General features: G+C 64.0%; 1 protein-coding gene across 1 annotated transcript; it reads left to right on the top strand.

The window, feature by feature from the left end:
* The first annotated feature begins 1838 nt into the window (after positions 1-1838).
* On the top strand, positions 1839-10955 carry CCKBR (cholecystokinin B receptor). The gene is made up of 5 exons (XM_038418009.2): positions 1839-2070; positions 6304-6555; positions 6895-7150; positions 8259-8386; positions 10053-10955. Exons 1-5 carry the CDS (start codon positions 1941-1943, stop codon positions 10577-10579), a joined length of 1293 nt encoding a protein of 430 aa, XP_038273937.2. The 5' UTR covers positions 1839-1940; the 3' UTR covers positions 10580-10955.
* Positions 10956-25499: the final 14544 nt, after the last annotated feature.

The following is a 25499-nucleotide window of genomic DNA, read 5'->3' as shown; positions in this document are numbered from 1 at the left end:
AGGCGGACTTGCTGTGGGAAGCTGTGATGCAGCAGGGAGGGGGGAGTGTTGGCCTGGGGATGTGGCAGGGGAGTTTCACCCCCTGCGGATGGGGTACCCGAGAGCCTGTCACCTGAGCCGGGAGCGGGAGGGGGAGGTGACACCTCTGCCCTGGGAAGGTGGACAAAGGCTGCAGGAGGGAGCCTGCTAGGGGGGGTTTTAGTTTCAGTTTGGGGCTGGGTGGTGGAACGCAGGGAACCCAGGGCTGGGGTCTAAGCTCCCTGCTCCCCCAGAAGGACTTGACTGAGGGGTCCTGGTTGTACCCCCAAGCTCTGTTTTGGACTGTGTTCCTATTGTCCAATAAACCTTCCCTTTTACTGGCTGGCTGAGAGTCACGGTGAATCCCAGGAAGAGGGGTGCAGGCCCCAGACTCCCCCACCCTCCGTGACAGAAGCGCAGGGAGGGGCAGAGGATGCTGGATGCTCCGAGGTCAGACCCAGGAAGGGGGGAGCTGGGGGAGCTGTGTGTCCTGCAGACAGGCTGCACCCAGAGAGGAGACTCCCCCAGAGTCCTGCCTGCCTTCGTAGGGAGCAGTTCCAGAGCATCGCCCGGGGACTCCGTGACAGGGGGGCACTGAGGGGTTGTACCACATCACAGGGTGCTGGGGGGGCACTGGGGGTCATACCATATCATTGGACTCTGTGGGGGCGCCGGGGGGGTTGTACCACGTGACGGGGCTCCAGGGGGGGCTGTCTCCCGGCCGCAGGCCACGTGGGCGGGCAGCTCTGGGCGCCAGGTGCCCAGACAATGGGCAAGCGGCTGGGGTGAAAAACTGCAGCTGTTCCCCCCCAACCCCCCTCCCCGGGTAAACAGGTCGGAGCTCGGAGCCGCAAGTCAACACGGTCCTGCCTGGCAAGCGCGATGCCCGTGCCGCCCGCCCGCCCGCTCGGATAAGCAGGGCAAACACAGGATGCCTACGGAGCCAGGCGCTGCCGGGAGACAGCATCCACTCCCCGGGCCCCTCACCCACCGTGGGGCAGCTCCAGCCTGGCCCTGCCCCCGACGCAGCACCCCAGGCCCACCCACCACAACGCGACACCCCACAGCACCAGCCATCTGGATGCCTGGGTCCTGCTCCTGGACCCCTCTCCAGTCTCTGACCCCAGACCCCCGTTCAGCCTGTGGGTGTGTCTGGGCCCAGCCCTGGGCTGGGGGATCTGGCTACACAACCCCCAGGGACCCTGGGGGTCTGGGCCTGGATCCGCCGCAAGCTGATGCCGGCTGCCAGCCAGGGGGCGTTGGATGGACCTGGGGTTCCAGCAGCTTTTCCTGGGGGCTGGACCCCCAAGCCCCACTCCCCCCCATCCTGGGGGCTGGACCCCTGGGCCCCGCTTCCCCCGCCCTGTCCTGGGAGCCGGACGCCCCGCCACACTCCCCCCCATCGCATTAAAGAGTGTAAAATGTTCATAAATATGAATAAAAAGGGGGGTCGATGGTCCAAGATTAGGCCGTGCAGCATCGTGGTTTTAATGTATTTTGGCTGGGGCTTCAAACGCTGGAAGTGGCCCAGGCCTCTCTGGGCCCCTGCAAGGATCTGGCCAGGCCCAGCACCCATGTGGGCTCCCCCCGAACCCCTCACTTCCTGCTGGGCTCCGTGCTTACAGCCAGGCTCTGGGGTCCGGGGGAGATGCAGGGACCCCCGACAGTGCCTGGAACTGAAATTCACTAACCCTTCACCAGCCCTGGGCTCCCCCCATTCCCGCCGGTGCCCCTCACTCCCGACCCGCAGCCCCCCCTTCCCGTTGGGCCGGGCCCAGCAGGGGGCGCTGTTCGCTCGCGGATCCGCGGCCGGTGGCGGCTCGAGCTCAGTCGGTCCCGGCGCCGGAGCCGAGCGGAGGCTGCGGCGGGTCCGGACCGGGGCCCTGGGCACCGCCCGGGCGAGCCGCCGCGAGGCGCCGGGGATGGGCGCGGCCGGAGCCCTGGACCCGCGGCGCATGAACGAGACGCTGCAGCGGCTGCTGTGCGCGGGGGGGCCCGGCAACGCCTCGGGCTGGAACCGGAGCCTCTGCGACCCGCTGCGGAGCCCCGCAGGTGAGACCGGCGCCCTCCCGGCACGAGCCCCCCCCCCCGGGAGACCGCCCCGTGTGTCATACTCCCCGCACTGCCCCCAGCCCCGGGGCTCGGCCTTCGCTCAGATGCGGCCAGGGTCCCTGCTGCCGCGGTGGCGGTGAGTCCCAGGGGCTCCATCCTGCGTCCCCCACGTCTGGGGCAGGGACCCTCCGACTCTGGGAGCTGCGGGGCTGGGAATCCGGGGGGGGGAGGGGTTGTTCTGCAAGTGAGAGGCTGTTCCAGCCCCCCCCCAGCCCTGCCGGTGCCCTCACTCCCGACCCACAGCCCCCGCCCCCCAGCCCTGCCAGTGCCCCCACTCCCGACCCACAGCCCCCGCCCCCCAGCCCTGCCGGTGCCCCCCACTCCCGACCCACAGCCCCCGCCCCCCAGCCCTGCCGGTGCCCCCCACTCCCGACCCACAGTTCCCCCCAGCCCAGCTGTGATTCTCTCTTAGGCAGAGAAAAGGTGAGTTGTGCTGTCCTCCCAGTATAGGAGCAGTGTGTGCCGGGGGGGGAGTGTGGGGGACGTGGGGGTAACGCCCCCCCACGGGGGTGTGGAAGGTGCCGAGTGCTGGAATCTGGGGCCTTCCCCTCTAGGGGGCACCAGTCCGGCCCTGGCTTGGGGGTGCTGGACTAGGGCTGCTGGGTCCCCACGACCCCCCCAGGCTGGCTCTGTGGGGAGGTGTCACTGGGTGCCCGAGCTGCCCGTTACCGCAGTGCCGGGGAGGGCATTGGCTCCCCGTCTCTGTCCGGGCGAGTGTCCAGCCTGGGGCCACGAGCTGCGTCCAGGGGTCAGGGTTTGTCCCTTCTTTCCGTGTCGGGCTTCTCGCCCTGTTGGTGCCCCTCACCCCTGGCTCCCCTCCCCGCAGCCGCTGGACTGGAGCCACCCTTGCCCGGGGCTGGGCCCTGTGCTGGTACCAGAGCCGCTGCTTTCCTGCCCCCCCGGGTGTTTGGCCCAGAGGGGGTCGCTTGTCCGCTGTGACCCCAGATCCTTTGGTGTCCCACTGAGCCGGCATGTGGCACCGGCTCCTAGAGCCAGGTGCAGGGGAATCTCCAGGCCTTGCCAGTGTGACCCTGAGGAAACCAGCCATTTGCCCAGGACTCGTAGCCGGCCCGAGCATCTCGGAGCCGCGTGGCTCTGCTGGGATCCATGGCCACGTGCTGCACCCCCACTTATCAGTCCCTGTGGGGGGGCCCCCAGGTCTCTCAGACGGAGCCTCTGGGCTCCAGCTGCCTGCGGCCCCTGCCTGGGTGCCCCCGACGTCCAGCAGCCTGTTCCGGCCGTTTGCTCGGCAGCTGGCGCCAGCCACGGGCGGACACGGGACGCTGGGCTGCCGGGGTCCTTGGGTGACCTTGGTCTGCTCGGCGGGGCCGGGGCAGCTGGACGCCCCGGGTGTTGGCGCTGGGCTGGGGAGGGAGGGGCCCGGCCAGAGCGTGCAGCCCGGGGGATCCCTCCCCCACCTGGGCTCTCAAGGGTTTATTGTCTCCAGGACCCAGCTGGGGCAACTCAAGGCTCAGGGCCAGGGAGGTTAATGGAGCAGCGTCCACCAGCCCTCTACAGCAACCACCAGCCCCCTGGGACCAAGTCCTGCTCGGGCTCCCCCCCATGTCTCTGTCGCCCCAGGCGTGATGTCAGCCTGTTCCCAGAGCCCCCCCGGTCCCCTGCCCAGAGCCCCCCGAGCATCCCCTGCCGAACAAGGGACACAGCTCCCCTGATCCCCCCGCTGGACCTGGTCCCATGCCCAGAGCCCCCCCGAGCCCTCCCGCTGGACACGGGACAGAGCCCCCTCCTAAGCCCCCCCAGTCCCCTGCCCAGAGCACCCCCGCTGGACACGGGACAGAGCTCTCCCTGGAGCTCCCTGCCCACTCTGTGCTGGCTGGTCCCGCTGTGGGGGTTCAGCAGGGGGAGCGGCGTGCGAGCCATTGGGGGTGGCGGCGCTGTTAGCCCGGGGACTGGGGCAACGCCGCTTAGGCTGGAGGAGCTGCAACTGGCCTGGCGGTGCCCAGTCCCTCCAGCCCACCCCACGGCGGTGCACCCTGGTTCCAGCCTGCCATCTCTGCACCTGCCAGCAAGTGCCCCCCAAGTGAGACAGCAGAGACTCATGGCCATCTCTGGGAAGGAGCACGGCGAGCCCACGTGCTGCACCATGCACCTTTCTGGGCTGTCAGCTGTCCAGGGCAGGTCTCTGCCCAGGGCCACTCCGGTGGGGCTCCCAGCTCCCCCAGACCAGGGCCAGCCCCTCAGAGCCTGGAGCCCCTAGTGGATCAACTGTCCCCGGGATTCCTCCTTCAGGGCGAGGTGGCCGGGGCCCCACGCAGCTGGTCGGACTTTGCTGATTGCCTCTCTCTGGCCTCACTCTGGCAGCTCGATAGCCACAGCGATGCCAGGGCCCGGCCAGGGGACCTTGTGGTGGTGAGTTCCACAGGCCAACGGGGCTCGGGGCTTAGAGGAGTTTCCTCTGCCCCTGTCAGTGTCAGCAACTCCCCCTCAGTCTGGGGGATGCAGGAGGTAATGGGTCAGATTCCCGATTCTCTCCCATCACCCCTGGGCCAGCCCGGCCTGGTCGTTCTCCCCAGGCAGGAATCTCTCTGGCCACTGAGAGTTCCCAGAGCCCATCTCTGCCCCCACCTCTCTTCCAGACTGGGGGGCGGACCCAGTGCAGTGCCCGAGGTGGGGGAGTCAGGGGGAGCAGACCCAGCGCGGCGCCCGGGGGGAGCGGACCCAGTGTGGTGCCTGGGGGGAGGGGGCAGACCCAGTGCAGTGCCGTGGGCTCTCAGTGCCCGGGGTGTTGGTTGTGCCACACTGGTCCCCACCGGGATGTTGTGCCTGGCTGTCAGCCCTGCGGCTGCCCCGGTGCCATGTTGTACTTAAAGTTCTGCACAGGATCTTTTCAGGGGAGACAAGGTGACGTGCCACCTTTATTGGTAATCCATGTATCAATCACCACCACAGCATATGATGGATATTACACTCCTACACACACACACACAAGCACACTCTGTCTCGTCGTTACCAACTAGTTGCTCCCCTTAACTTCACTGGCCAGGTGAGTTAGACGGGGGAGAGGTGGAGCCGGGCATCTGCCGATCCGATCGATGCTCCCATGTTGACAAGACGAGACCCGGGGTCCTCTGCAAGACACCTCACATTTATAGCCACTTCCCTCTCGTGCAAATCTAGCCCAGCGTCAAAATCTGTGTCTGTGTCTGTTGGTCACCGGCGTCGCTTCCTTCTGGGCGTTGTCTTAATGCTGCTACATGTACTTTCAAAGAGGGTTTCAGAGTAGCAGCCGTGTTAGTCTGTATTCGCAAAAAGAAAAGGAGTACTTGTGGCACCTTAGAGACTAACAAATTTATTAGAGCATAAGCTTTCGTGAGCTACAGCTCACTTCATCGGATGCATTTGGTGGAAAAAATCTCTCCTCTGTTTTTTCCACCAAATGCATCCGATGAAGTGAGCTGTAGCTCACGAAAGCTTATGCTCTAATAAATTTGTTAGTCTCTAAGGTGCCACAAGTACTCCTTTTCTTTTTTCAAAGAGGGTGTTTTCAAAAGAAGGTGTCGCTTCTAACCCCCAAGACCATCAATACGTCTGATCTTCTTTAGTGAGCCCACTTGACCCGTTTTATTGTTCTTGGGTCTGGCCAAGGGTTGCAGCTGTCTGGAGGTGCCGGCCTACCGCCCGTCCTCATTCACACCTCGTCCTCATTCACACCTCGTTCATCCAACAGGGCAATTGATTAAAAGGGGGGAGCCCTTGTTCTACACCTCGCAAAAAGACATTTTTTAACATTATACCAAGGCTCAATACAACGTTTTCTATATAAGTATCGGATACAAAGTTGTATGAAAATAGAGGCATAACATAAAGTCATATGAAAGTTTTGTGAAGATGCTTGATGCAGAGATTTGTCTACAGCCAGGAGAGGCTGTGCCCAGATGGGAGGGGGAGCAGTGGGCACAGGGTGGGAGCTGGCAGACAGAGGCCAGCATGGCCCAGTCACAGAGCCAGGGGGGAGCCATCCTGAGGCAGAGTCAGTGGGGGCCCCCCCAGGCACCATCATGGGCATCCTGGCTCCCAGCCCCCCTGCTCTAACCCACCATACCCCTCTCCCCTCCCCAAGCCAGGCAGGACCCAGGCGTCCTGGCCACCAGACCCCTCCCCCCCCCCCCAAGCCAGGCGTCCTGGCCTCATGCTGCCTCTCCATCTCCGCAGACCTGGACTTCACGGTGCGAGTCCTGCTCTACTCGCTGATCTTCCTGCTCAGCGTCTTCGGGAACTCGCTCATTGTCGTGGTGCTGGCCCTGAACCGGCGGCTCCGCACTGTCACCAACTGCTTCCTGCTCTCGCTGGCGCTGAGCGACCTGCTGCTGGCCGTGTGCTGTATGCCCTTCACCCTGCTGCCCAACCTCATGGGCACCTTCGTCTTCGGCACCGCTGTCTGCAAGCTCATGGCCTATCTCATGAGTGAGTGCGGCCGGGCTGGGCGGGGATCTGGGGGGCCAGGAGCTGGGCAGGGCCAGGCATCTGTGTGTGCCAGGACCAGGGACCTGGAGGTGCCGGGGGCTGGGCAGAGCTGGGGATCTCTGGGCACCAGAGTCCAGCTCGGGGTGGGGAGTGGGTAGCCAGGGAGCTCCTGGGCAGAGCTGCCAGCCCTGGCTGGTGCTGGGGGTCAGGCCTGGGTCTGTCTCCCTGCCTCTGGGAGCGGCGCTGGGTACCTGGTTCACCTGCTGACCCAGGAGGTGTGCAGGCAGTGCCAGGTGCAGGCCTGGGGGGCAGTTCTCACGCAGCGCTCACCCCCCCCAGGCATGTCCGTCAGCGTCTCCACCTTCAGCCTGGTGGCGATCGCCATTGAGCGGTACAGCGCCATCTGCAACCCGCTGCAGTCCCGCGTGTGGCAGACCCGCTCCCATGCCTACCGGGTCATCGCCAGCACCTGGCTGCTCTCCCTGCTGCTCATGCTGCCCTACGCCATCTATAGCACCACAGTGCCCGTGCCCGCCCGGCCCGGCCTTGCCCAGTGCCAGCACCGCTGGCCCAACCAGCACTTCACACAGGCCTGGTAAGTCACCCGCACCGAGCCATGGGCCCCCTGTGCCTCCCTGCGCGCTGCCCCCTGTCACGGGGTCCCCGGGCCATGCTCTGGAGCTGCTCCCTACGGAGCCGGGCAGGACTCTGGGGGAGTCTCCTCTCTGGGAGCAGCCTGTCTGCAGGACACGCAGCTCCCCCGGCTCCCCCCTTCCTGGGTCTGACCTCGGAGCATCCAGCATCCTCTGCCCCTCCGTGCGCTTCCCACAGCAAGTCCGCCCAGACAGGGTCCTGGGGCAGCCAGAGGGTCCTGCCCCCCAACTCCGCAGTCAGACGTGACTCTCAGCCAGCCAGTAACACAGAAGGTTTATTAGACGAAAGGAACATGGTCTAAACCAGAGCTTGTAGGTGCAGAGAACATGACCCCTCAGTCGGGTCCAGCTTGGGGGCAGGGAGCCCAGATCCCCATGTGGGCCCCCCTCCATTTCCCCAGCCAGCTCCAAACTGAAACTCTCCTGCCCCTCTTCTGCCTTTGTCTCTTTCCCGGGCCAGGAGGCCACCTGATCTCTTTGTTCTCCAACCCCTTCAGTTGCCACCTCTGCAGAGGAGGGGCCCAGGCCATCAGTGGCCAGGAGACGGCATCAGCCTTTCTCTGTGCAGACACCATCCCACTGGCCCTCTAGGGCTCTGCCACAACCACCCCCCTGATCCCACCACCTAGAGACTTAAGAACTGCCTAGGGGAAACTGAGGCACCCACCCAGTATTCAGGGAGAACATTAAGAATAGTCCCACTTCGTCACATCCCCCCTGTGCCCCCTGCCCCACTGTGCCCTCAGCACCCTCCCCCCCACTACAGTGGTCCTGGCCTGGGCAAGCAGCAGGTGCTGGGCTCTGGCCCAGAGGACACGCTGCCCAGGGCGGTGCCGGGAGCCAGGCCCCTGTTGGGATGGGGTAGCCAGAGTGGGAGGCACGGCACGGCATGGCTGACTGCGGGGGTGTCCAGGCCACGGGGGTCCTGCCAGCACCCCGGGGAGCCCCAGGTCCAGCCTGGTGGTGGGCTTGGACGGAGCAGGGCCCGGGAGGGGGGTGGCACACGGGCAGCCAGGCTGAGGGGCAAGTGACAGGCTGTGCCCGCCCCAGGTACATCCTGCTGCTCCTCATCCTCTTCTTCATCCCTGGCGTGGTGATGGCCGTGGCCTATGGACTCATCTCCCGCGAGCTGTACCGCGGCATCCGCTTCGAGATGGACGTCAAGAGAGGAGCCACGGGTGAGTGACAGGCTGAGAGCCCCCGTCCACACCCAACGGCATGTGCACGCCCCCGGCCCCCCCATCCCCACACACCTCCCTTGGGGCCCCCATTCACACGCCCGACCCCCCCGTCCACACACACCTCCCTTGGGGCCCCCATTCACACGCCCGGTCCCCCCGTCCACGCGCACGCCCCCGGCCCCCCCATCCCCACACACCTCCCTTGGGGCCCCCATTCATACGCCCGGTCCCCCCGTCCACGCACACGCCTCAGCCCCCCCATCCCCGCATGCCCCCGGCCCCCCCCATCCCCACACACCTGCCTTGGGGCCCCCATTCACACGCCCGGTCCCCCCGTCCACGCGCACGCCCCCGGCCCCCCCATCCCCACACACCTCCCTTGGGGCCCCCATTCACACGCCCGACCCCCCCGTCCACACACACCTCCCTTGGGGCCCCCATTCACACGCCCGGTCCCCCCGTCCACGCACACGCCCCCGGCCCCCCCATCCCCACACACCTCCCTTGGGGCCCCCATTCACACGCCTGACCCCCCCGTCCACACACACCTCCCTCGGGGCCCCCATTCACATGCCCAGTCCCCCCGTCCACACATGCCCCCGTCTACGCCCCCCCATCCAAGCACATGCCCCAGACCCATCCCGTCCACACGCATGCCCCCGGCCCCCCCATCCACACACCTCCCTTGGGGCCCCCCTTCGCACACCCCGGGGCCCCCTCCATCCACGCACACCCCCAGACCCGCCATGCGCACACACCCCCGTCCACTCATGCCCCGAGCCCCCCCATCCACACACCTGTCCCCAGCCCCCCCATCCACACACACCACCGTTGGGGCCCCCCTTCACATCCCCAGGCCCCCCATCCACACACTCCCGTCCACGCATCTGCTCCTGGCCCCCCCCATCCTCACACCCCCCCATCCACGCACACCCCCTGCCCCTCCCATCCACACACCCCCGTCCACGCTCCCCCCCATTCACACCCGCCCCTGGCCCCCCCATCCACGCGCATGCCCCCATCCCACACCATCCATGCTCCCGGCCCCGCTGTCTACCCACACCACACTTGAGGGCCCCCCATTCACACCCCTGGCCCCCCCATCCACACACCCCCATCCACGCATCTGCCCCCGGCCCCCCCATCCCCACACACCCCCCATCCATGCATGCCCCCAGCCCCTCCATCCACACGCACCACTCTTGGGGCCCCCATTCACACCCCTGGCCCCCCCATCCCTGTCCACACACGCCCCCAGCCCCCCCATCCATACACACCACACCATCCACACAACTGCCCCCGGCCCAGGTTACACAGGTGCAAACAGCTGGGCAGCCTCACCTGCCCTGAGGGCCTCAGCAACATCACACCCCCAGTTCCCACCCCTGAAGTATTGGTGTAGCACACAGGGAAACTGAGGCACACCCAGTATTGGTATAGGACAGTAAGACTCACATGCAACATAACAAGATGAATAAAACCCCACTTTGTCACACCGTCCATCCCTGGGATCCCTCAGTCACACCCGCGGACCCCCCCATCCACCCCATCCGCTTCCCAGAGCCCCACCCCTTGGACTCCTTGGGCCTGTTGGCTGACGGGCGGGAGCAGGCCGACCCCTGGCTCTGATGCGGGGCGGCCGGTGGCTCTGCTCCCTCCCCAGGTCTCCAGCATGGTGCCACGGAGCCCCTGGCACCGGGGCTAGAGGACGACGGGTGCTACGTGCAGCTGGCCAGGCCGGGGGGGGTGCTGGAGCTGAGCTCGCTGGGCCGGGTCGGCGCGGGGGGGGTGCAGCAGGACGGCGCCCGCGTCAATAGCTCGCAGGCCAAGCTGCTGGCCAAGAAGCGGGTGATCCGCATGCTGATCGTCATCGTGGTCATGTTCTTCCTCTGCTGGCTGCCCATCTTCTCCGCCAATGCCTGGCGCGGCTTCGCCCCGGCCTCGGCCCAGCGGGCGCTCTCGGGCGCCCCCATCTCCTTCATCCACCTGCTGTCCTACACCTCGGCCTGCACCAACCCCCTCATCTACTGCTTCATGAACCGGCGCTTCCGCACCGCCTTCACCGCCACCTTCGCCCGCTGCCGGCCCCGGCGCCCGCCCCGCCCCGCGCCCGACGACGACGTGCCTGCCACTGGCACCTCCCTCTCCAAGATCAGCTACACCACCGTCAGCAGCCTGGGGCCCCCCTAGCCCCCCCCCAGCAACCTGGGGCCCCCCCGGCAGCCGGGGACCCCTGCCAGCAGCCTGGGCCCCCCCTCAGCAGCCTGGGAGCCCCCCTCAGCCCCCCTCAGCAGCCTGGGCCCTCCCTAGCATCCCCTCAGAAGCCTGGGCCCCCCCTCAGCATCCTCCTGTCAGCAGCCTGGGGCCACCTTGAGTCCCCTCTGCCCAACCCTCAGCCCTTGTCTCTTACCCACCCCCACCCCAGGGCTGTGCTGCCCCATGGACTCCTAAAGGCCGGGGCCTGGGCTCCCTGGTGCTGGCAGTGGGGCCCAGGAAGGCCGTGCCCCATTGGGGGGCTGGGCTCTGGATGGGGGGTTGGTGTCCCAAGGGCTGGGCTAGGGGCCACGCTGGGCTTAGGGTCACCAACATGAATCGGGCTCGATCTCCTGGAGGCTGCTGCAGCCGCCCCAGGGGATTTTAGTCAGGCGGCACAGTGGGGCTAAGGCAGGCTCTCTGCTGCCCTGGCCCTGCGCTGCCCCTAGAACTGGCTGGCATGTCCAGCCCCCAGGCCTAGGGGGGCCAAGGGGTCTCCATTTGCTGCCCCCACATCCAGCACCGGCTCTGCAGCTCCCATTCGCCAGGAACTGCGGCCAATGGGAGCTGCGGGGGCGGTGCCTGCAGGCAGGGGCAGGGACATGCCAACTGCTTTCGGGACTGGCGCAGGACGAGGGCAGGCAGGGAACCTGCCTTAGCCCCACTGTGCCGCTGACCGGGAGCCACCCGCACCACCTGCCGGAGCCTGCACCCCTCACCTCCTCCCACACCACTGCCCCAGCCCTGAGCCCCCTTCCAGAGCCTGCACCCCAAACCCCCTCCTGCACCCCAAACCCCCTCTCACACTCTGCACCTCCTCCCGCACCCCAACCCCCTGCCCGAGCCTTGAGTCCCCTTCCACAGCCTGCACCCCAAAGCCCCTCCCACACCCTGCACCTCCCGCACCCCAGCCCTGAGCCCCCTCCCAGAGCCTGCACCCCAAACCCCCTCCCACACTCTGCACCTCCTGTACCCCTGCCCCAGCTGTGAGCCCTGTCCCAGAGCCTGCACCCCAAGCCCCCTCCTACATCCTGCACCTCTTCCCGCACCCCACCTCCCTGCCCCAGGCACAGTGAGGGTTGGCGATACTGTCAGGTGTGCTGGTTGCCCCGGCTGGGAGGCTCTGCACATCCGTCCCTGCGGGCATCGGGGCAGGGAAAGGTGTCTGTGGCGCGTCTCCCCGGTGACCCCCAGCCCTGCTAGCAGGGGCCTGGGTCTCTGGCCCAATGCAGGGTGATCTCAGCATGTCCCCCCCCATGGCTGGCTGGGCCTGGGGCCTCCAGCGAGCATCCCCCATGTGCCCAGGCCCCAGCACAGCCTGTCCCCTTGTGCCCAGTTGCTCCTGTCCTGGGGTGCGGGCTGGGTGGGGCCCTGGGTGAGCGAACCCCCCCCCGCCAGCTGTTAACCTGGCCCCCATGGGGCTGGCCTGGGCTCCAGTGGGGAAAGGCCTTGGATGTGCGGAGAGCTGCCCGCTGGCACAAGACACCCTGGGGCAGACACAGAGCCCAGCGTGGGTGGCACCGTGCCCCCAGCCAGGCCAGCCCCTGGCTCAGGGAGAGGGCAGGAGCATTTCCAGGGGTCCTGAGCTGGGAGCCTGGTCGGGGGGGCAGGAGTATGGGGAGCAGGTGCAGAAAGGGGGCTGCTGTAGGCTGGTCAGGGTGCGCAGGGAGCCCCGAGGGACAGTGGGTGAGCAGCGCGAGGGGCTGCTGGGAGTATGGGGTCCCCTGGGGAGGGGGAGCCAGCCCCACAGGGGAGTGGGAAGCCAGCAGGGCCCTGGCCAGTCTCTGAGCCCTGTTCTGGGGGCCCCGTGAGAGCTGTGCCCTGGCAGGGTCTCTGGGGGTAACGGGGGAGCAGGTGGCTGACCCGGGGGGCGAGGACCGCAGACCAGCAAGGCTGGATATTGCTTGGGGTGGTGTGTGTGAGCCCGCGTAGGCTGGGCTCTGGACCTCCAGCCCCCCAGTGGCCCTGCCCCCCATGCCTCGCAGCAGGCACCACCTTGCATTGGTCACCCAGGAGATGCCCCATGGAGCCGGGCACAGGGCCTGGACCGATGGCTGGACACAGCCCCCCTGCGGACAGAGGTGGGGGACTGGATCGGGGCTGGCACCTCTTGAGGGGAAAGGCCCCTTCCCCCTCCCCCAGTCTGTGCCCCCATCGCTGCATCTGTGACCTGCCCCCATGCTGAGTCCAGCCCGAGCCCCCGCGTGCGCCAGGCTCACGGCGGCAGAGCCCAGCCTGTGCCCTCCTGTCTTTGTGCTGCTGCTTGGCCCCACACGGGGCCCGCGGATAATAAACATCTTGGAACGGCCCCGCTCCGGCTCTGCTTCCGCCGCAGGATCCGATCTCTAGCCCGGAGCGACTCTGGGCTGGCCTGACACAGGAGGATCAGTGAGCCTCGAACCCAGCCCAGGAAACTCCCCGGCCTCAGGCCTGGCCTCCCCCAGCCCAGCCCAGCCCATCTAGGGCTGTCCCGTATCCGGGGGGGCTCTGCCTGCTCCCTCCCCAGCCGAGCCCCCAGATCACCTCCCCCAAGCCCCGCCTCTGTCCTTTGTCCTCCCTCCCAGGTAAACAGGTGGCTGGGGCCTCTCTCCTCCGTCCTTTGTTCCCCGCCGGCCGGGACCGGCTGGTCCGGTCACCGGGGTCCTCTCCCCACAGCCCATTGTCCCCCCACCCCTCCCGCCAGACCCAGCTGGGGCTCCCGGTCCCCAGGTCCCGGCCGCTGGGGTCTCCGTTCTCCAGGCCATTGGCGGGGTCCCACATTCCCTCACCGGCCCTGTGTCCCCCCAACCCCCTCTCCCCTCCCCTCTTTGTGATGCAGCAGGGTGTGGGGTGCATTGACCTGGGGATGTTGGTGGGAGTTTGCCGGGGACTGGCTGCGTTGGTGCAGGATGGTGGGGGGGCATCGGGGGTGACATCACTGGAGGGACGATACCTGAGCAGGTGCCCTGAGCCCAGGAGGGGGTTGGGGCCGGGTGACACCTGCCTGGGAACCTGGACAAAGGCTGGAGGAGGGGCGGGGGGGGCTGGGTGCGAGGGCTGCAGGGGGCTTCAGTTTGGAACTGGCTGGGGAAATGGAGGGACACCCAGGGCCAGGCTCCAAGCTCCCTGTCCCCCTGACTGAGGGGTCCTGGTCTCTGTACCTACAAGCTCTGGTTTGGACCGTGTTCCTGTCGGCTAATAAACCTTCTGTGTTACTGGCTGGCTGAGAGTCCTGGGGAATCGCAGGAAAGGGGGGGTGCAGGGCCCGACTCCCCCGCACTCTGTGACACTTGTTAAACAAGCAACACCCAGGGAAACTGAGTCCCACCCCCTTTGCATGCAACCCATTGGAAAAAAAAAAGAAAAAAAACAAGAAACAGCCCCACTTAGTCACTTCTCCCTTTCCAGCCTGAGTGGAGCAGGGCCACTGAGCCAGCGACTTGGGGAAGCTCAGGCCCCCGCCCCCATCGGCTCTAACCTCAGCACTCCCGCCCCATGGCCCACCTCCATGTCATACCCCTGGGGGCAGGCCCTGGCAGCCTTGCCAGGGCGGGGCCTCGGGCCAATGTGCTAGTCCTCATGTGGCCCTCGAGGTGCTTTCAGGGTGAGATCCCTGGTGCACACCGTGAAACGCCGCCCCAGTAGATCCAGCTGCAGCTTCTCAAGGGCCTGCCCCATGGCCAGGCATTTCTTCTCGATGGTTGCATAGTTCTGCTCCCGGGGAAGCAGCTTCTTGCTCAGGTATCCGATGGGGTATCTCCCCCACTTAGCATAGGCTTGTATCAGCACCGTGCCCAGCCCTGCGTCTGAAGCGTCAGTGACGCTGTAAAGGGCTTCGCAAAAAGAAAAGGAGTACTTGTGGCACCTTAGAGACTAACAAATTTATTAGAGCATAAGCTTTCGTGAGCTACAGCTCACTTCATCGGGGCTTGGCAACATCCAGATTTACCGGGTCCTGGATTAGAGCCTCCCTCAGTGCACAGAGAGCCCTCTGGCACTGCTCGGTCCCCACCACCTCGTCTGGTTTACCCTTCTTACATAGCTCAGTGATGGGGGCAGCTGGGGAGCTCAAGTGGGGTAAAAACCCCCGGTATTACTCCACCATCCCAATAAAGGCCTGGACCTGTTTCTTAGTCTGGGGAGGGGGCCAGTCCTTGATTGCCTCCACTTTGGCTGGCTCCGGCTTCAGGTGGCTGGTCCCACCTAAAGACCCGTGCCAGGGGGGCGGGGTGCTTGGGGCAGGGCTGGATTGGGGTGCAGGGGCAGGGCTATTACTGGGGCTCCCTGGCCCAAGCCAGCTCCTGGCCCGGACCCTTCGGCTGGTCAGTTCCTGGCTCCCCCAACTTGAAGGTGCTGCCGGTGTCCTGGCTGTGCAGCCCAAACCCTGGGCACCCACCCCTCCTCCATCCCTGTCAGTGCCCCTCACTCCCAACCCACAGCCCCCGTAAGCCCGGCCCAGGTTCCCTCCAGCCCCACCAGTGCCCCTCACTCCTGAACCGCAGTCTCTCGCCAGCCCAGCCCTGCTAGGAGCCTGTTGCACACACATTCTTGCACAACCATAGATTTGCACAAGGATTCACGAGAGGTGATTTCCACAAACGGGTCCCCTGCCCCCAGCGGAGGCCAGGCCCAGCCCTGTGATTGGGATTGTCCCAAAGCCATGGGGAAGCCCCCTCAACCCCAGCTCTGCCCCCCAGTGCAGGGGCAGCATTGTATGGTCCAGGCTGGCTCTGCTCTGCGACAGTGTCTGGCTGCGTCCGGCCGTTTGGGACAGGAAGTGCCTGCAGGCTCTGCAGATAAGTGCGGGGGAGGGCAGATCCAATTAGCCGGCCCAGGCACCGGGCTCTGAGCCAGGAACCGTCCAGCTCGGTCACAGCCTGCGAGTCACAGACACATCTAGAGATGCAGGCGCGGGTGGCTCCGACCCCAGCCCCTCACTCCACCCCCACCCGGGGAGCGGGGAACAGCCAGTTCCAGGCAGGGCTGAGAATAGAACCCAGGCATCCTGGAGCCCCTGGCCTGCGGTGACGGGCGAGTGCTGGGGTGGGAGGAGTATCCATGGCACCATCCGTCTCTGGCTGGGGTGGGCTCAGGACGAGACCAGATTCCAGCCCAGCTGGGAGACCCCCTGGCCAGCACTGCCTCGGGCTGGGGGCCCCTCCGGGAGTGGGCAGCGGGTGCTGTGGGCCCCGACTGGAGCCACCTGGGCTCTGCACCTGGGCACCAGGGGATGGGAGACCGGGGGCAGGCTGGAGCCCAGAGGCTCTGTCTTGGAGGCCCTGAGGTCGCGTGACCGGCCCTGGAGCGGAGCGGGACACCCGGGGAGCTGGCTGGCCAAGGGGCCCCTCACTGGGGCCCGGTGCTGGTCCCAGCCTGGCCAGGGCTTCCCTGCCCCAAGCAGGGTCAGATTATGCTGTAGGGTGCAAGCCGCCCTCTGTTCTGGCCAGGCCCCGCCACCTGCCCCTCGCCGGCTGGCACCGCGCTGGTGCCTCTGGTGCCCCGTCTCCCCCAGAGCCTGGCCATTAGCACAGAGCCCCCAGCCAGGCGCCCCGTGTCCCGTGGGGGTTTGGCCTCGCCCGTCGGCGCCAGCCGTGAGCTAGAGCTGCCCAGAGCCACCAAGCGCCTGGTCTCTGGAGTCCCCCCCCAGCGCTCAATTTCCTGCCTGTGGCTCTGGCTGATTGAATTAATGGGGCAGCGCCAGGGGGGCTGGAGTTGCTCAGCAGCCAGCCCCCAAATGAAGAGCCTGGTGCACAGCCAGGGAGCAGGCATTGGAGGGACAGAGACACCGAGATGGGGAGGGTGGAGGTGGGAGTGTCCTGGAGTCCCTGGGCGATGCTCTGGAGCTGCTCCCTACGAAGCCAGGCAGGACTCTGGGGGAGTCTCCTCTGGGAGCAGCCTGTCTGCAGGACACACAGCTCACCCGGCTCCCCCCTTCCTGGGTCTGACCTCGGAGCATCCAGCATCCTCCGCCCCTCCGTGCGCTTCCCACAGCCAGTCCGCCCAGGCGGGGTCCTGGGGAATCCAGAGGATCCTGCCCCCCAACTCCGCAGTCAGACGTGACTCTCAGCCAGCCAGTAAAACAGAAGGTTTATTAGACGACAGGAACACAGCGTAGGGCAGAACTTGTTAGCACAGAAATCAGTGACTTTCAGCCAAGTCCATCTTGGGAGTCCTGAGCCAGACCGTCTGGATTCCCCACTCCAGTCCCCCCATGCAGACCCCCAGCCTCCAGCCACCCAGTCTCCAACACCCCCACATGCCTCTCCTCCATCTCTTTGTCGAAATGGGAATGTTCTTAATGTTTTCTCTGAATACTGGGTGGGTGCCTCAGTTTCCCCTAGGCATTTCTTAAGTCTCTAGGTGGTGGGATCAGGGGGGTGATTGTGGCAGAGCCCTAGAGGGCCAGTGGGATGGTGTCTGCACAGAGAATGGCCGGCGCCCTGTCTCCTGGCCACCGAAGGCCTGGGCCCCTCCTCTGCAGAGGTGGCAACTGAAGGGGTTGGAGAACAAAGAGATCAGGTGGCCTCCTGGCCTGGGAAAGAGAGAGAGGCCAGAGGAGGGGCTGGAGAGTTTCAGTTTGGAGCTGGCTGGGGAAATGGACGGAGGCCCAGAACTGGGGTCTGGCCTCCCTGCCCCCCAAGACGGACCTGAGGGGTCCTGTTCTCTGCACCTACAAGCTCTGTTTTAGACCATGTTCCTGTCGTCTAATAAACCTTCTGTGTTACTGGCTGACTGAGAGTCGCATCTGACTGAAGTTGGGGTGCAGGACCCTCTGGCTTCCCCAGGACCCCGCCTGGGCGGACTGTCTGTGGGAAGCGCACGGAGGGGCAGAGGATGCTGGATGCTCCGAGGTCAGACCCAGGAAGGGGGGAGCCGGGTGAGCTGTGTGTCCTGCAGACAGGCTGCTCCCAGAGAAGAGACTCCCCCAGAGTCCTGCCTGGCTTCGTAGGGAGCAGTTCCACAGCATCGCCCGGAGACCCCATGACAGTCTCACTTCCCCGGTCAAAGGTGTCACCTGGTCACACCCCCCTACTGGTTGGGCAGCCTCACCTGCCCTGAGGGCCTCAGCAAAATCACACCCCCAATTCCCACCCCCGCAAGGTTGGTGCAGCACACAGGGAAACTGAGGCACGGCCAGTATTGGTATAGGAGAGTAAGACTCACATGCAACATAACAAGATGAATAAAATCTCACTTCATCACAGTGGGTGTCTGGGTTTGTGGGGGATAGATGGGTGGTGGGTGGGATTGCTGGGGGGGGGCTGGGAGGAGGGGGGTCTGCCAGACACATCGCCTGCCCCTGTGCAGCCAGCCCCAGATTCTGGCTATGATGGGTTTGCAGAGGGTGACCCCCCTCCCCCGGCTGATGATCCCATGCTCCTCCCAGCCGCTGGTGGGTCTGGCTGCCCTCAGCCAGCAGGGCCGGTCTGGGGGTGGGGCTGGGTGTCTGGGGCAGAGGGGCTGGCAGAAACCATGCTGGCCTTATTAAGCTCTGGGGTGATAGCCTGAGGGGTGCAGAATGGCCTGGGTCCGCCATAGGGGATGGGGCATTTCACAGCTGTGTCCAGCAGGGGCTGTAGCAGGGCTGTACTGATGCGAGCTCCTGCAGCAGCAAGTTCCACAGGGCCTGGCTGTTACAAAGTGCGGGGGAGTCAGGGTCCTGTACCCTTGTTTTCTGCAATTCACATTCACCGTGACTCTCAGCCAGCCAGTAGAACAGCAGGTTTATTAGAGACGACAGGAACACAGTCCAGACCAGAGCTTGTAGGCATGAACAGGACCCTTAGTCAGGTTCTTCTGGGGCGTAGAGAGCTTAGACTCCCGCTCTGGGGCTCTCCCCTCTTCCCCAGCCAACCCCAAACTGAAACAAAGACCCTCCAGCATCCCAACCAGCCTCCTCCCAGCTCCTCCTCCAGGCTTTGTCCAGTTTCCCTGGCAAAGGAGTCACCTGGCCCCAGACCCCTCCTGGCTCAGGTTACAGGCTCTCAGGTCTCCCATCCCCAATGAAACTCCCCTGCCACATTCCCAGGTCAACACTCCCCCTTCCTTGCTGCGTCACATCTCTCCCCCCTCCGAGACTGAACTGAGCGGGGTCACTCTGACCTGTGACCTGGGGAAATTCAGGGCCCCCTCTCCAGGACAACGCGTCCGCTATCATGTTGGCACTTCCCTTCACGTGGACCATGTCCATTCATAGTCCTGCAGGAGCAGGCTCCACCTCAGGAGTTTAGCGTTGGCTCTTGGTGCAGCCAGGTCAGGGGAGAGTGGTCGGTGTACACGGTAAAGTGTCGCCCGAAGAGATCTGGCTCTAGTTTCTTGAGGGCCCACACCATGGCCAAGCACTCCTTCTCGATGGCCACGTAGTGTTGCTCCCGGGGTAGCAACTTCTTGCTCAGATACACGATGGGGTGTCTCTCCCCCTTTTCATCCTCCTGCATTAACACCGTCCCCAGTCCTGTGTCTGAGGCGTCGGTGAACACCATAAAGGGCTTGTCAAAGTCTGGGTTTGCCAGAACTGGGCCACTGGCCAGTGCCTCCTTCAGCGCCCAGAAAGCCTCCTGACCCAGAAAGCCTCCTCGGTCCAGACCACCTTGTCTGGCTTCCCCTTCTTGCATAGCTTGGTGATGGGGGTGGCGATGGCGCTAAAGTGGGGCACAAACCTTCGGTAGTATCCTGCCAACCTAATAAAGGCTTGGACCTGCTTTTTGGTGTGGGGAGCGGGCCAGTCTCTGTTCACCTCCACCTTCGCTGGTTCTGGCTTTAGGCAGCCGCTCCCCACCCAATGGCCCAGGTAAGATACTTCCGCCATCCCCACCTTGCACTTCTCCGCTTTTATGGACAGCCCAGCCTCCTGGAGTCGGTCCAGCACTTGTCTAACCTGGGACACATGGTCCTCCCAGGTCTGGCTAAAGACACAGATGTCATCAATATACGCCACGGCAAAACTCTCCATCCCCCTCAGTAGCTGATCCACCAGGCGCTGGAAGGTGGCCGGCGCTCCCTTGAGGCCGAAAGGCAGGATGAGGAACTCATAGCGCCCCAGAGGGGTGATAAAGGCCGATTTCAGCCAGGCATCTGCATCCAGCGGCACTTGCCAGTAGCCCTTTGTAAGGTCCATGGTGGTAAGTTATCGAGCTCCTCCCAATTTGTCTAGGAGCTCGTCAGGCCTGGGCATGGGGTAGGCGTCAGATACAGTGATGGCCTTGAGCTTCCGATAGTCCACACAGAACCGCATCAACCCGTCCTTTTTGGGGCCCAGCACCACCAGCGAGGCCCAAGGGCTGGCCGATGGCTGGATCACCCCCAAAGCCAGCATATCACTGACCTATCTTTCCAGGTCCCGAGCCATTTTCTCTATGACTCGGAAGGGGAAGCATCTTATCGGCGGGTGCGATCCTGTCTGCACCCGGCAGACAGTCAGATTAGCGCGTCCAGGCTGGTTGGAAAACAGCTGTCGGTACGGTTGCAGCATCCCCCTGATCTCAGCTTGCTGGGCAGGGGTTAGCTGATCTGAGAGGGGAATTGTTTCCAGGGGGGAACCAGCTCTGGTTCCAGGGAATAGATCTACTAAAGGGTCATTCCCTGCTCCTCCCAATGTCCACACACGGCCAACACCACATTCCCCCGGCATAATATGGCTTCATCATATTCACATGGTACACCCGGCGGTGGTGTGCCCGGTTCGACAGCTCCCCCACATAGTTTACCTCATTTAGCTGCTTGACAACCTTGAAAGGGCCCTCCCAGGCGGCCTGTAGTTTGTTCTTTCTCACGGGATGAGAACCATCACCGGATCCCCGGTGGCGTAGGCGCGGGCCCGCACCGTGTGGTCATACCAGACCTTCTGCTTCTTCTGGGCTCTGGCCAGATTCTCCTTGGCCAGGCCCAGGAGTTCAGCAAGTCTCTCTCGGAAGATCAGGACATACTCCACCACTGACTCTCCATTGGGAGTGGCCTTCCTCTCCCATTTGTCTCTCATCAGGTCCAGGGGGCCCCTCACCCTCCTTCCATATAACAGTTCAAAAGGCGAAAATCCAGTAGACTCCTGGGGTACCTCCCTGTACACGAATAGCAGGTGAGGTAGGTACTTGTCACAATCCTGCGGGTGCTGGTTCATAAAGGTTTTCAGCATCATCTTTAGCGTCCCATTGAACCTCTCCACCAGCCCATTGGACTGGGGGTGATACGCTGAGGCCCAGTTGGGCCGGACCCCACATTTCTCCCACAAGCTCCGGAGCAGGGCCGACATGAAGTTGGACCCTTGGTCTGTCAAGACTTCCTTGGGGAACCCCACTCGGCTGAAAATGGTCAGCAGCGCATCTGCCACGGTGTCTGCTTCAATGGAAGCTCAGGGCATTGCCTCAGGGTAGCAGATGGCAAAATCTACCACCACCAGAATGTATTTCTTCCCTGACCGGGTCGTCTTGCTGAGAGGCCCCACTATGTCCATGGCCGCCTTCTGGAAAGGTTCCTCTATGATGGGCAAAGGTCTCAAAGCCGCTTCCTCCTTGTCCCGGGCCTTCCCCACCCTCTGACAGGGGTCACAGGATCGGCAATACTGCCGGACAGTGGTAAAGACCCCAGGCCAGTAAAAGTTCTGCAGCAGCCTCTGCCGGGTGCGCCGGATTCCCTGGTGCCCTGAGAGGGGGATGTCATGGGCCAGGTACAGGAGCTTGCGGCGATACTTCTGGGGTACCACCAGCTGCCTCCTGACCCCACAGGACTCCACTTCCCCTGGGGGAGCCCATTCTGGGTACAGGAACCCCTCGTCCCACAGGAACCTCTCCTGGCAACCTCTCCTCATGGTCCGTACCACACTGAGGTCGGCCAGGTCCCTGAGCTTCTGCAAGGAGGGATCTTTCTGCAACTCGGCCTGGAACTCAGCGGCTGGGGAGGGGACGGGGCCCGGTTCCCTCTCACTGGCCAGGTCTGAGGCCACAGCCTCTCTGAGCCGTGCCCCTCGGCGCTCCCTCCCCACCAGGGTAGGGCCCTGCGCCTCCGGTGTGGTACCCTCCCCAAGGTCGGGGCGCAGTGCCCCTCGCTGGCTCTGGCTACGGGTCACCACCAGGGCGTTCTGGGGGTTGCTTGGCCAGTCCTCTAGGTCCCCCCGCAATCAAAACCTCAGTGGGCAAATGGTGGTGCATCCCCACATCCTTGGGCCCCTTCTTGGGCCCCCATTTCAGGTGTACCCTTGCCTTGGGCACCTTGAATGGGGTCCCACCCCCGTCAGGGTCAGGTAGGTGTTGGGCACCACCCAATCTAGGGCCATCACCTCAGGCTGGGCCAGCGTCACCTCCGCGCCCGTTTCCCAGTATCCATTGACCTTTCTCCCATCCACCTCCAGGGGAACAAGGCACTCTCTCCGGAGGGTCAGCCCCGCGCCCACCCTGTAAACCGAGAACCCTGAGTCCAGAGCCTCCAGCCCTCTGGCATTGCTGGCCTGCGGTACTCTTCCCTCCTGAGCAGGTGTTAAGCTGGCAGCCCCCCTTGCCTGGGTCATCTGCCCCTCGTCCAGCTGGGTCCCTACCCAGTTAACCCTGCATAGGTTGGGTCTGCTCAGTATGTCCCTAAGACTGGGGCACTGGGTGCGTACATGGCCTCTCTGGCCACACTGATAGCAGCTCAGGTCACGTTGGTCCCCTCTAGCGGGTCGAAGGGTCCCGACGCCAGGCGTTTCCCTTGGGAGGGGGTTCTCCATATTTCCCCACCGTAAGGTCCCATGGTGACTCTCTCTCTGCATCGTGGGGGGCCTGTTCTTTTGGGACTCCTCCCTGCTACCCCCGGACCGACTGTTCACTTGTCGGCCAGCTACCCTGCATGCTGTGGGTTCTCCAGCTTTTTGTCCACCAACCATAGCCTCAGGTCGGATGGGCACTGTTCATACAGTACGATTAGGTCAAGCAGGTCCTCTTTAGCTTGGGCCCCAGCTGTCCACTTGCGGGCATATCCCTGCATTCGGTTGACCAGTTGTAGGTATATGACCTCAGGTGTTTTATGCTGACTCCAGAACCTTCTCTGGTACATCTCGGGAGTCAGCCCAAACTCACAGAGCAGGGCCTTTTTGAATAGTTCATAATCCCCCGTCTCCACCGCTGTCATTCGGCTGTACACCTCCACGGTTTTGGGGTCCAGTAAGGGGGTGAGAAACTGGAGCCTGTCTGCAGGGTCAACCCTGTGCATCTCGCAGGCATTCTCAAAGGCTGTCAGGAAGCTATCTATGTCCTCCCCCTCCTTACGCCGGGCCAGGACGCACTTATCAAAGCTCCTAGCAGTCTTGGGTCCCCCCTCACACACTGCAGCAGGGGCCCCACTGCTCCTCAGCCTGGCCAGCTCCAGCTCATGCTGACGCTGCTTTTCCTCATGCTGACGCTGCCTTTCATGGTCCTGTCGCTCCTTCTCTCGATCTTTCAATTCTCTCAGTTTCATCTCCCTCTCCCATTCCAGCCACCTCTGCTCCAGGGATGGGGAGCTCTGCCAGCAGGATCCTCTGCTGGCTGCCGGGATCAGGGTGCCCTCGGTATTTGCTGCGCTCCTCCCATCTCCTCCCCTAGGCATAGGTAGGAGGAGTCCCGGGATGCCCTCAGCAGCCATCCGACCACTCCCAGCTGGGACAGACACTGTGGCCCACACTGCCTCTCCTGGGCTGCTTCCCTTGGAGACTGGGATCGGTGCATGCAAGCGATCCTCCTCCTCCAGCTGGGCAATCGGCTGTTCTTTGGTGAGCCTCCCAGTGCGCAGCCCCCTCTGCTTGCACAGCTCCACCAGGTCGCTCTTAAGGCGCTTCGCATACATCTTCCTGCTGGCCACTCGCAGGCCTGTGTGCTCTCAGCTCCCCACGGCTTCCAGGAGGACCCCCTAGTGTGCCAGCCCTTCTCCAGGTCACCACCTCTCTCCCGGGGTCAAGCCACACACTCCTCCGCCCCGAGACTGCTCACCACAGTCCTTGGGGGACCCCGTTATTGCAACAGTCCTTCTCACTGGTCACACACTCCCAGGGGTTAAGCGTAGCTCCTCCACCCCCCGAAACTGCTTCTCTCTCACTCTTCAGCACGCCTGGTCCTCGTTAACCCCCCTTCGTTTTACTGCTCCCCAGTCACTTACGGCAGGAAGCACCATCCATGGGTTGCAGCAGATCCCACCTCTGCCACCAGTTGTTACGAAGCATCGGGGAGTCAGGGTCCTGTACCCTTGTTTCCTGTGATTCACCATGACTCTCAGCCAGCCAGTAGAACAGAAGGTTTATTAAAGACAACAGGAACACAGTCCCGACCAGAGCTTGCAGGCATAAACAGGACCCCTTAGTCAGGCTCTTCTGGGGGGCAGGGAGATTAGTCCTCCACTCCGGGCTCTCCCATCTTCCCTAGCCCACTCCAAACAGAAAGAAAAACCCTCCAGCCAACTCACCCAGCCTCCCCCCGGCTCCTCATCCAGCCTTTGTCCAGTTTCCCAGGCAAAGGTGTCACCTGGCCCCAACCCCCCTCCTGGCTCAGGTGACAGGCTCCCATCTCCAGTGAAACTCCCCTGCCACATTCCCAGGTCAACACTCCCCCATCCCTGGTCACTCTGGCATAGCCCAGTGCTGCTTATGGGACGTGCCCACCCCCGCACGTGCCCACCCCCTCTGCTGGGGGCAGAGGAAGTGACCGGACAGGGATTGTGAGGGATGAGGTGCTGGGTGGGGGCACAGGGAAAGCTAATGGAAGGAGGCTCATGGCAGGATTGGGACTACACCCCCAGCTTTGAAGCCCCGCCAGCAAGCCACACCCCCAAGATCACGCAGCTTCACTGTCTCTGGGCTCCAGCCGCCCATGTCCCGTCCTGAGCTCTGCCCAGCACGTCCAGCTGTGATGGGCCCTGGGGAGCCGTGTCCACATTGCAGGGCCCCTCCCCACTGGGAGCCATAGCCCCTGTCACGGGGTCCCCAGGCAATGCTCTGGAACGGTTCCCTACGAAGCCAGGAAGGACTCTGGGGGAGTCTCCTCTCTGGGAGCAGCCTGTCTCCAGGACACAGCTCACCCGGCTCCCCCCTTCCTGGGTCTGACCTCGGAGCATCCAGCATCCTCTGCCCCTCCCTGCGCTTCCCACAGCGAGTCCGCCCAGGCGGGGTCCTGGGGAAACCAGAGGGTCCTGCCCCCCAACTCCACAGTCAGACGTGACTCTCAGCCAGCCAGTAAAACAGAAGGTTTATTAGATGAAAGGAACATGGCCTAAAACAGAGCTTGTAGGTACAGAGAACAGGACCCCTCAGTCGGGTCCAGCTTGGGGTGGGTAGGGAGGCCAGAGCCCCATCTGGGCCTCCCTCCATTTCCCCAGCCAGCTCCAAACTGAAACGCTCCAGCCCCTCCTCTGCCTTTGACTCTTTCCTGGGCCAGGAGGTCACCTGATCCCTTTGTTCTCCAACCCCTTCAGTTGCCACCTTTGCAGGGGAGGGCCCAGGCCATCAGTGGCCAGGAGACAGGGTGTCGGCCATCCTCTGTGCAGACACCATCCCACTGGCCCTCCAGGACTCTGCAACAATCACACCCCCTGATCCCACCACCTAGAGACTTAAGAACTGCCTAGGGGAAACTGAGGCACCCACCCAGTATTCAGATAAAACATTAAGAACAGTCTCACTTCCTCACAGCCCCTCCCTTTCCCCCTGCTGGGAGCCATAGGCCCCCATCCAGCCATGAGCCACAGGGCCCCCCCAAGGCAGGAGCTGCCAAGCCCCTTCTGTGCCCAGCCAGTGTTTCCAGGCCACGTGCAGTGTTGTCGAAGCAGATGCGGGGGTTAGTGGCCTGGCCCTAGCATTGATCGGTCTCAGCCTAGCCCAGGCACCTGATGCTATCGCAGAGCCCAGAGCCGTTCCCCAGCCAGGCTGCAGTGACTCCGGTCC

Source organism: Dermochelys coriacea, chromosome 1 (assembly GCF_009764565.3).
Source record: "Dermochelys coriacea isolate rDerCor1 chromosome 1, rDerCor1.pri.v4, whole genome shotgun sequence".
Lineage (NCBI taxonomy): Eukaryota > Metazoa > Chordata > Testudines > Dermochelyidae > Dermochelys > Dermochelys coriacea.
Note: the sequence above shows the minus strand (reverse complement) of the source record. Positions and strands in the feature narration are given on the sequence as shown.

What these genes read in the sequence shown, in the direction of transcription:
- CCKBR (XM_038418009.2), top strand. Translation starts at nt 1,941, where the DNA reads ATGGGCGCGGCCGGAGCCCTGGACCCGCGGCGCATGAACGAGACGCTG. An exon ending in CCCGCTGCGGAGCCCCGCAG is followed by an intron (nt 2,071 to 6,303) that starts GTGAGACCGGCG and finishes CCATCTCCGCAG; the next exon opens with ACCTGGACTTCACGGTGCGA. An exon ending in CAGCACTTCACACAGGCCTG is followed by an intron (nt 7,151 to 8,258) that starts GTAAGTCACCCG and finishes TGCCCGCCCCAG; the next exon opens with GTACATCCTGCTGCTCCTCA.